Here is an 11,986-nt window from a genome sequence, read left to right as displayed (position 1 = left end):
ATTTTTAACCGTTTCTATACAAGAATTTCACTGTTGTCCTTTGTTGCATAAATAATATTATGCATGAGCTCAGTTTTGCTGAATTTTTTTAATTATTATGTATATAAAAGTATTGTATTATGGTGTTAGGCTCATCATTACTCACGTATGTTCAAATGTAAATATATTTCGGATTTTGTGTACCTATTATAAATAATGTGTGTACATGTACGTATATTATAATTTGGTAATTATTAAGAAGATAGTCCTTAGAACCGATGTCAATGACCTTGAAATATGTTATCAGGGCCATCATTCTAAACAACTTTTCTCTATACACATAATAGGCGGTCTCTCTTAGTTTCCAAGATATTCGCGAAAAACCGCTCCTACTGGTAAAATGAATTCCGTTTATACGTGCATGTTCATGGTAATGTGTGCGTCACCATGGGGCGACTGCTTACCTACAGTTTTCATAAACATATCACAACATCCGGCAAACAATGGGTGAACTTAAAAATCACTCTTGACCGATTTCAGTGATTTTGAATATTCACATCAGTATAATGCTTTGAACAGTATTTTCAGTTTTTCGCGAATATCTCGACAGACACAATGCAGTATTACTGATTTGAGTAGGCTAGAGGTAGTTAAAAACAAAAAAAATACGGTTCAAAGCATTATACTGATTTGAGTAGGTTAGAGCTAGTTAAAAACAAAATAAACATTGTTTAAATCAGTATAATACTTTGAACAGTAGTTTTTTGTTTTTTAATTACTCTGATAACCAGTTGTGTACAAGTTTCGAGCAAATTGCCAGCAATAAATGACAAAAGTTGTCAAAAAAAACCATAGCCATCTGTTCCCACATTTGACTTGGGTTTTGCAGGCAACGCCAGCTGACAAAATGTTAAAGCAAATTGGCAGAAAGTCTTGCAACATATCAAATTGAGGACTAAATCGAAACAAGGTTTGCGCAAGCCAATTTTCTGCAATTTGCTGTCTATGTAGCTGCCAAAGTGCGCGCAAGATGTTTATAGCAAATCTTGCATCAAACTTGTAGCCATAACTTTATAACAGGCATTCGACAAAATTTGGCTTTGTAGGTTTGGCTGACTGGGTAGTTCTAACCTACTCAAATCAGCCATTAATTAAAATTCGTACATCTTCATTTTAACTTAATGTAATAAACCGAATATATGTACATACAGGGTGAGGCACTTAAAACCGGCCACCTGAATAACTTGGCTGCTATTGGTGATAGGAAAAAATGCATCAGGCCAAAATTATTTGGTATCGAGGGGCTGATCATCCGATGTTACTAGTTTTTTGATAGGTGGAGGCGTTAAGGAGATATGAAGGTCATCTCTGTTTTTTTTTTAAATGGAACGGTATGTTTTTTTACTTACATTCTGTTAGAGTATTTCAAGACGAATACAATGGAAAGTATACCTATTGGAAAGGTCATTTGTGGTCTGAGTTAAGCCAATTGTAATGGAAAATAATTTACTTTGAGGTTGTTGATATTATTACTTCATCTCTGTCTCGTAACTTCTTGTTATGGGTCGTTGAATGGAAATAAACATTCAATCACGCTGTCCGCTTCATCTGTACATACTATGATTAGTCGTTTTCGAGAGTCTCTGCCAAGCAAAGTGTAAATATGCAAAAATAGTACGTAGAAAGTGTGGGAGAGGATCCGTGATCGCAAAGCACACACAGAGCACAGAGATTGTGAATGAGGTAGTTTAATTGGATAATTGTGATACAAAGGAATCGTACTAAAACTGTGTCACGCAAGACATAAAGAACGGGTAGTTCACGAGCGCCACCGCTAGCTGGCGTCGCAGGGCGTTGACGCGTGTATCGCCACGCGGGTGCGTGTCAGCAGCGCTAACACTTCTCCTCGAGACGCGCGTTAACTTGCACGTTTGCAAGGGATACCGGGTTGAGTCCTATTGCCTCGGAACATTTCTTGTGTTTGGGCCGTGGTAGACTCTTGGTCATCGTATCCGCAGGCATGTCCTCCGTTGGAATGTACTCCATTCTCATTTGCCGATTGCTCAGGACTTCTCGGACGAAATGATGTCGCAAGTCGATGTGCTTGCTTCTGGCCGTGAATGAGGCGTTATCTGCCAGTCGCTTTGTTCCTAGGTTGTCATTGTACACCACGATGTCCGCAAGATTCGGAAGTCCCAATTCCTTTAAAAAGTTTCTTAAGTATATAGACTCCTTCGCGGCTTCAGTGACGACCATATATTCCGCCTCGGTTGATGAGAGCGCTACAGTTCTTTGCTTCTTCGAATCCCATGATATGGCCGCTCCACTTAGGGTAAAAACATATCCCGTAAATGACCGCCTATCGAGTAGACAATTTCCCCAGTCGGCGTCAACAAATCCCTTCAGCGAGTCGTTGCCCGAGCCGAAGGATAGTCCCAGATTCATAGTCCCTTTCAGATAGCGCAATACGCGCTTTGCGGCTGTCCAATGAATACATCGGAAACATTCGTTGAACTGGCTCAGGTGACTGACCGCAAATGCGATGTCCGGTCTCGTAGCTACTGCCAGGTACATCAGAGCACCGATCAGCTCTCGATATGGTAGCTTGGATTCTTCACGATCAGGAGGTTCACCTTCTGGTGTCGTCAGCTTCACGTTTGGATCGATGGGAGAGCTGACTGCCTTTGACTCGGCCATGCCGAAACGATGCAAAATTTCCCTGATGAACCGCTGCTGGTGCATGGTGATGCTGTTGTCACCGCGAGAAAACTCGATGCCCAGACAGTGACCCACACTGCCGAGGTCCTTCACTTCGAATTCCCGCGATAGGTTTCGCTTTATCGCTGATATCGACTTATTATTCCGTGAGACGATCAGTATGTCGTCGACGTATACTGCGATCAGTAGTAAGTCTTCCCCTTGACCAGCATTGTACACGCACGGATCTGCGTGACAGGGTGACATTCCATATTTTTTTAAAGTTTTGTCCAGTTTGTTGAACCAGCACTTTCCAGCCTGCCGTAGGCCGTAGAGGGATTTTTTTAGGAGGCAAACTCTGTCTCCGGACGACAGATCCTTTAACATTTGTTCTGCCTTGACTTTTAATTGGCTGTCCCTACCTTCCGATTCGATAATCGTCTTCAAGGCGTCGTTCAGCATCTTGGGTGGCGACATAAATATCTCCTCTTCAAGTGTGCCATTCAGATATGCTGTCGTAACGTCCAGCTGCTCAACAAACATTCCATTACGTGCTGCTATTGCCATTAGAAGGCGTATCGAGCTTAATCTAGCGACTGGAGCGAAGGTCTGATTAAAATGAATTCCCGGACGTTGAGAGAACCTTTGGGCGACAAGGCGCGCCTTCCTCTTCTCAATGGATCCATCCGGTCGATATTTATTCCTCAATACCATTCGGCTCCCGATAATGTCGCGGTTTTCCGGTCTACTACTCCGTACTACGGTCCACGTGTCATTTTTGATGATCGATTTGACCTCGGCTGCCATAGCTCGTAGCCAGTCGCTTGCATCTGGACCTGACAACGCTCGCTTGATAGGGATTTCCGATGCGAGAGCGTAATTCTCCTCAACGTTACCTGCGTGTTCGCGTGGTTCGTGAAACAATTTGCGTGGCCTTCCCCTCAAACCAGTGTGAAGCAATCTAGGTCTTCCGGGACCTCTTCTGGGCGTTGCGTTTGGCCGTTCCCCAAAAGCGTCATCTTCCTCTGATGAGTCTTCATGAAGGTCGTCCAGTTCCGTACCAGAAAGGTCGTTGTCTTCAATGTTGACTGAGGGCCTCAATTCGATGTCTATTACGCGAGGCGCTGCTTCTTCTGCTCCGTCTTCTGTGTTGGACGTTACCTCCTTGCGTTCTTCAGGTTGAGCACCTTTGTCTTCTAGGAATTTAACGTCACGTGCAATCACGACTTTGCGCTCTTCGGATAGCCAAATTCTGTACCCCTTCGAATGCTCAGGGTAACCGATGAAAATGCCCTTCTTGCAGCGTGAGTGAAATTTGTCCCTGTTGGCATCTCGATTCAGGTAAAATACTCTACAGCCGAACTCTTTCATGTGGCCCACGTCCGGCTTCCGTTGTGTCCAGGCCTCGTACGGCGTATTGTTCGTCAAGCTTCTAGTTGGGCAGCGATTTCTGATATAGTTCGCTGTATTTATCGCCTCGGCCCAAAAGGACGAGGGGAGGCCCGCCTGCAACAGAAGACACCTCGCAGTGTCCAACAGAGTTCGGTTTTTTCTTTCCGCGATGCCATTTTGTTCCGGATTTTTTGCGACAGACAGTCTTCTCGCGATTCCGTGTTCCTTTAAATAGTTATCGAACTCGCGACTCAGGTACTCTCCGCCGTTATCGGACTGTAAGTGTTTAATTTTCCGGCCTGTCAGATTTTCGACGAGCTGTCTAAATTCCTTAAATGACGCGAAAACTTCGTCTTTTGATTTTAGGAACCGTACTTCGCTCCATCTTGAATGGTCGTCGATGAACGTCACGAAGTATCTGGCCTTTCCATTCGAGACGTTTTTCATCGGGCCGCACACGTCGGAGTGAATGATCTCCAACAGATTCGTTTCTCGCATCGACTTTTTCGGAAAGGGCGTTCTCGTCATTTTCCCGCGAATGCAAATATCGCACTCGAGTCGCATTTCGCGGTCCGGCAAGTCGACTCCCCGTATGATTTTTTCGCGCGCCGCATGGAGGAGGTCTCTAGTGTTCACGTGTCCGAGGCGCCGGTGCCACGACATCAACACTGCTGACGCGCTCGACGAAACCTCTTCCGAGGTTGAGTTACACTCGCCGCGTAAGTTCTCGCGCACGTAGTATAGTCCGCCAACGCGACACGCCACTAATTTCGTGTTTCCGTTCTTAACAGTTACCACGGCTCGCGTCTTACTGAACGTGACTTCGAAATCTTTGTCCGTAATTTTCGCGACTGATAAGAGATTCGTTCGAAGATCCGGTATAAAAAGCGCATCGTCCAACCGAACATTCTTCTCGTCACCGAACGTGTTTGTCGCGAAGGAAACCGTTCCTCTTCCCGCTACGCTTGTCGACGCGTTGTTCGCGAGATTTAATTTTCCGAAATTCGAATATTCGATATTCGTGAAATCACTTAAGTCTTTACATAAATGCGATGTCGCGCCGCTATCAATGCACCACTCTCCGGCATTGTTCGAGCCGTCCACGCGTAGCACCTCGTGTTCGTCGACGGATTCAAAGGCGTTATACAAACCTACTTCGTCGACTTTTCTCGCGTCTGTTCGGCGATCAGTGTTTGTCTTTCTGCAATCCGCGGATTTGTGGCCGTATTTCCGACATCGATGACATTGATATTTAAACGTCTCCTTGACACCCGTGTCGTTCCTTTCCGTCGTCTTCTTCTTGTGATTCGGGTATTTCCGAGCCCCTCTGTTTGCTACCATGACGCCTTGACTGTCACTGTTTCGTGCGTCGTTCTTCCGAGCGTCGCTTTCTTCGATAATTTTAATACGAAGAGTTTCTGGTGATGGCAATTCGTCACGTGACTCGATTGCGCAGCGAAAGTTTTCGAAGCTGGTGGGTAAACTGTACAAGAGCATGATTGCCAGCAAATCTTCGTTTATTTCTACTTCCATCTCGCTCAATTTATCGATCACGTCAAAAAATTTCCGAATGTGTTCGCGGATATCCCCACTCTCTTCCATTCGTTGCAACATGAGTTGCTTTAGCAATGTGACGTTTCGTGCGGGCCCTTTCGATTGATAAATTTCTCGAAGTTTCAGCCACACTTCGCGAGACGTTTCACAATCTTTGATTTGCTTTAGTTCGGACGGGCTTATCGACAATATAATATCCGATTTCGCCTTATTATCCTCTCTTGTCCATTCCCTCGCGGCATTCTCCGACTCGGCGTCACCGGCAACGACATTAGGTTTCTTCGTTTCACCGTTTACATATGTCCACGCGTCATTTTTAACCAGCAAGGCCTGCATCTGCATCTTCCACGTGTCATAGTTTTCCTTGTTCAAGGATTCGATCCGTACAATTCCGGAACTCATGATACGCGTCGCGACACAAAAAAAAACTAACCTCTGATAGTTTGTCGATCAAAAGAAACTCACGATCACTCGCTTTCCGTGCACTTTAATTTCCGAAATCTTCTGGGCCCATAACCTGTGGGAGAGGATCCGTGATCGCAAAGCACACACAGAGCACAGAGATTGTGAATGAGGTAGTTTAACCCTCATCGGTCCCCCGTATGCGCACGCATACAATTTTGATCTTTAACCTTGAATAAAATAAAAACGGTTCAGCGGAATGACCTTGTATTTTGCAAAGTAGAATTATTTTGCCTGAACAACCAAAAAAACCCGTTTTTGAATTTGTACCCTTACTGTATTTGCCTGTGCAGTTATAGTTACGAATCGGTCCCTGTGTATGTGCGCGGATACACATAAGCAGGTACCTGGTGTAGTAAATGAATATTTCTGTTTATTGTAATAAATGAATATTTATATTTATTGTCTGGTGTCAACAGATACGTTTGTACGTGTAGTAAAAGAACAAAGGATATTTATTGTCTGGTGTCAACAGATACGTTTGTACGTGTAGTCTTCGACCGACTGCCCGACTCGCATAACGCGAGTCGCGTGGAGCTTCCTTTCTTCCCCCCTCGGTCACAGGATCGTCTTTTCGTTCTCGCGGCCGCGACGCATTTCGGCCGCCTGGATGACGAAATATTCCTTTTTGAGGAAGCCTCGTTCTCACTGGAATTGCCGCTTATTTTTGTGTGTGGATTTATAGCACGCTCTTATTTTTTCGTTTTATGCATTTATTTGAATTTTGGTTGTGTTTCGAAGTATTTGATAAAAAATGGATAGAGTTTTACGTGAAAGAAGGCAGCGAGATGACCTAGAAATGGATTTTGATTTGGAAAGCGAAGCGGGCGAATCTCCGTGCAATAGTGACGATGATTTTGCATTATCAGACGAGGAGAATGATGAAAGTGAAGTTAGCGTGCATTCGGATGAAGACGACATTGAGTCACTTGAGCAAAATTTAGCAGAAGAAAATGCAGCAAATCCTGAAAATACATATTTTTCAAAAAATAAGAAAATTGAATATTCATCGCAAGCATTTGAAATAAATCGAAGAAATTCATTTCGACGTGCAGAAAATTTCACTTCAGGTAAAAACCTACCCTCTTTGTTATGGGTTCATGTTCATTATATGTTTCATTTTTGTTATAATTCAGGTCCAAAAGCATTAGCAGCTGCTAATATAGTTGATGTTTCGTCTGCATTTCACATGTTCCTTGGACCGGTTGAGAATATTATTTTGAACATGACGAATTTATATGGTGTGCGAAAGTACAAAGACGAATGGGAAAACATTGATTTGGACACTCTGCACGCATACTTTGGATTGTTGCTGCTTTCTGGTGTGTATCGGTCATACGGTGAATGTGTCACTAAACTGTGGAATGAAGAAACTGGTCGGCCAATATTTAGAGCAACAATGTCTTTGAAAATGTTCAAGCGTATCCATGGTTGCATTCGATTTGATGACCGCGAACAACGTATGGCCAACACTGCATCTACAAGTACTTCTGTTCGTGACAAATTGGCACCGATTCGAAATGTATACGATAAATGGAATCATAATTTGAAAGCTGTATACACACCAGGAAAAAACATTACCGTAGATGAACAGTTAGTTCCGTATCGTGGGCGATGTCCGTTTCGTCAGTATATTCCATCCAAGCCGGCGAAATATGGCATCAAAATTTGGGTGCTATGCGACTCAAAAAGCTGGTATGCATACAACACACAAATTTATGTTGGTCGGAATCGTAATGCCACTCCTGAACGCAATCTCGGACGGCGTGTTGTTTTGGATTTGGTGGAAGGACTTTCTGACAGAAATGGGAACGTGTGACAACTTTTTCACTTCGTATGAATTGGCAGAAGATTTGCATAAGAATCGCATGACTATTTTGGGAACAATAAGGAAAAATAGGACTGAAATTCCTTCAGTTCTACTCGACATGCGTCAAAAGCCAATTTATCATACAGAAGTTGTATATGAACATAAATTGCAAGCAGTTATGTTGTCATATGTTCCTCGCCGGTACCGATTTGTGACATTGCTCAGTACATACCACAATGTTGTCAGCATAAATGAGAATAGTGAACAGAAGAAACCTAACATCATTGAAGACTACAACAAAACCAAGAGTGGAGTTGATACTATGGATCAAATGGTGGCTACGTACACATGCAAACGAAAAGTCAATCGGTGGCCAATGGCAGTATTTTGTAACATGCTTGATGTTAGTGCGTTGAATGCATTCGTGACGTTCATTGCATTGTTCCCGAATTGGAAAAATTCTAAAACGAACCATAATATTCGTCGTCGCCTTTTTATCGAGGAGCTTGGATTGAATCTCGTTGAAAAACAGATCACTAAACGTAAAAAACAACCTCAAAGTAATGATGCTTCCAGTGTTATTCAAAGAATTCGGGAGATTCGCCATTTACCAAGTACATCAAAACGAGGCCGATGCTACATCTGCACATATAAAAATAACAAAAATCTTTTTGCTACACGCTGTGAAAAGTGTAGAAATTTCATTTGTGCTGAACATAATTTCAATTTATGCGAAAAATGTACAAATAATTGACAAAAGTTAAAAATTCAATTTTTTTTTCTAATATATGTAATATTCTAATTTTAATTTCATTCTAAATCTACCTTTATGAAGTTCAAATGTATTAATATGATAGTAAACAATATAATAAACATAAAAAATCACAAAACATAAATGGTTGTTAATTTTTTTAGCTTTTTTACAATTAAAAATATATGTGTATGCGCGCGCATACAATGGGACCGATTAGATGTATTTCTCGAGGGACCGATGAGGGTTAATTGGATAATTGTGATACAAAGGAACCGTACTAAAACTGTATCACGCAAGACATAAAGAACGGGTAGTTCACGAGCGCCACCGCTAGCTGGCGTCGCAGGGCGTTGACGCGTGTATCGCCACGCGGGTGCGTGTCAGCAGCGCTAACAGAAAGTATGCGCAGCGACTCTTACCACACTGAAAAACGAATTGAAAAAAGTACACATATTTTGGAATCGTAACAGCAGCAGTAACGTTAATATGTTAAAATTGCTATCTGTTTCGGAATAACGAACATTTCAAACGAAATCGAAAGTATAACAAATTATTAAAATAGAGTGTTACCATCTATGACCTTAAAAACTCTTTAATGCAACAAATGCTTTAGAATGTTTCGAATCGTCTATTATCAAAGTGTATTCTTTTTTTGCAGTTTTGGTATAACTTTCCTACTAAATATATTTAATATCATAAAATAGGTCTCAACATACTTAAACACATTTGTTCTAATATAACTTCTATACAATACACTTATGTTAAATCCTTGTTGTATAGTCTGCAACTAGTCCACTATATTCGAATAATATAGCAATATAATTTAAATTCTGTATATTTCCCGCACTTTCCCTGTTTATAAAACGGCGGCGGATACAGTAACGAATGTTATTAAGGAAGTAATTACGACTGTTCTAGAAGTAAATATTACATTTGCTATAAAAAAGTAGATTACTTATTGATGCGGCTAATATATTAAAAAATTGTAAATCCATATGACTGTTTAAATATTGACTAGGATTTTATTGAGTTTTATCAGTGCTCACTTTCATATCGGAAAAATTATGTATCGTATGCGATATTTGTTTGAAGAGTGGTTGTAGTTGTAAGTAAGTTGGAAGAGTTCAGCTGAAAAAAATGTAATTGATCTTATGTTCGTATTAGGAAGCGCTGTTATTAAAATTCTACATGTAATAGAAGCGATGAGAAATCGGTACTACCGAGACATGAAGAGAATAACGCTAGTACAGTTTCTAGAAACAGTTTTTACATCAGTGGCGTCGATATATGAATATTTCGGTACTGGCCGATGCCGCTCTGGTTTCCACTTCTCTGCCTTTATTACCTATAATTATGGATGCAGTAAATCCTCGTAGTAATGCAGTCGCTGGAAACACGGCTTTTCCTCCGCGTTGTTAATCTCGCCTTGCCTCGTGCTTGGTTCATTGTGCTTTTACACAGCCCCGTTAGATTACCTTTTCACGCGTGTCCAAATTACGATAGACATCAGATCTGCGTGTAATTTCTCTCTACACTGGCGATGTATGTAATGTCACACGACTCTGTGCTCGTCTAAACTTAACTCAGACGTGGTTCTTTAAGAGTAGACTAAATGATCAGGTCGTTCCATAAATTCTTGTCAATTTTTCTTCTTTTTTAACCTTTGATGGACGGGCAGGTTTTTTTATGACTTTTTATATTTTCGAGTAAGAACTTTTTTATATTTATTGTAATGTTACATCGTGACAAATAAGCGACACCTTTGAAGCCTAAAAATAGGAACGTTAATAAAAATAGAAAAGTTGCACAGGACCATTATATGAATAACAATACATATCAAAGAATTCATCTTTTATGTTAGCTTTAGATGAAAAAAATGGCCAATCGATAAAAAAAATGATGTTATCAACATAGGTATATTTCGAAGTTCATTAGTAAAAGAAACAACCAATACCTACATAAGAAGGAATTTTCGTGTGAAAATAATTTTCTTTTTATTGTATTTTTGCTCATATTTAGTAATGTCGTCGTGTGTCATATATTCTGAAGCAAGATATGACACATAGGCATATCACGTTCACGATATATAAATGCTGATCTTCGACAAGTATCTACAACATGAAAGTAAAGTAAGAGAATAATATTTAAAGACTACACAAAAAGTGCGACACTTTTTTATCTAGCTATATACATATATTAACAATATTAACAATATTAACATCTGTGACCTCTCAAAACTTAATTCTCAATTGAAATGTGAATTTGGCGACCGAAAAAAGTCTAATGTATGATATTTTAAAGTGAAAACAGTTTAAAACATAAAAATAAGCTTCCCGTCCTCTAAAGGTTAAACTTTTGGAGTGTACACTTAAGTTTTGAAAAAAACATCATTTTTTCATTTTATGAATGCATTTCACTTCAGTCATTTTAAAGTGAATAACCATGGAAACGAATAACTCTTTGGCAAGCGTATATTGATTTATATGGATCGTATTTCAATTAGAAATTTTCTTTTCAAGATAAATTATAATCGTTCGAACTGACATGTATGATGCAAAAATCTAAGACTACTTGCACGAATTATGTACTTTTATATTGGTAACCAATATCACATTTCAAATTCTCTTTTTTTTTAAATTCTTTCTGAAAAATTCTGTAGAACAATATTTTTTAGCACCCTCAAAGTAACTTCATCAGTTTAAATTGATATACATACCTATACAGTTAGGTTCAAATTTTGATATTCAATGATAAATATTGTTTCAATGATAAATATAGATTCTGGATTCATAGGAAAATTTGTATGTTAATTGTAGAAATTTCAAAACTAAGTGTCAAATGAAATTTTATTTTCTTCTCTGTGAATGATTTCGTTCAACTTATACATACAACTAGAAATACCTATACACGTTATTTTCATAGAGTATGGTATCTCCATTATCTCTTCACCTCATTATACATATATAGAGTGTACTGTATGAATCGACTTACACGAGTATCGTCGAAACTGTTGATATTAAAAAATGTTTCAGACAAAATTATATGGTATCAGGCGGCACACTTTGCGATATGAGTAACATTTTTCTATGTGGTCGTATAGACATCATATGAAGGTCAACTTTGTTTTGTTAAATGAAATCGTATAATTTCTAATGTACTAATTGACTGTAAGTGACTTAGTACTTTATGTAGGGAATAATGAGTAGCATTAAATAGTGCATTAAAAAATATATGATTTCATTTAAAAAATCAAAGTTGACCTTCATATGTCTTCTACGCGACCACATAGAAAAAAGTTACTTACATCAAAAAGTGTGATCTCTGATATCATTTAACTT

General features: G+C 39.9%; 1 protein-coding gene across 1 annotated transcript; it reads left to right on the top strand.

Annotated features, from left to right (window-relative positions):
• The first annotated feature begins 6,838 nt into the window (after window positions 1–6,838).
• On the top strand, window positions 6,839–7,903 carry LOC107186028 (piggyBac transposable element-derived protein 4-like). The gene is made up of 2 exons (XM_015573821.1): window positions 6,839–6,971; window positions 7,221–7,903. The coding sequence occupies exons 1-2, from the start codon at window positions 6,839–6,841 to the stop codon at window positions 7,901–7,903; spliced, it is 816 nt and encodes a 271-aa protein (XP_015429307.1).
• Window positions 7,904–11,986: the final 4,083 nt, after the last annotated feature.

The sequence above is a fragment of the Dufourea novaeangliae genome, unplaced genomic scaffold, assembly GCF_001272555.1.
Source record: "Dufourea novaeangliae isolate 0120121106 unplaced genomic scaffold, ASM127255v1 scaffold71, whole genome shotgun sequence".
NCBI classification, from domain to species: domain Eukaryota; kingdom Metazoa; phylum Arthropoda; class Insecta; order Hymenoptera; family Halictidae; genus Dufourea; species Dufourea novaeangliae.
Note: the sequence above shows the minus strand (reverse complement) of the source record. Positions and strands in the feature narration are given on the sequence as shown.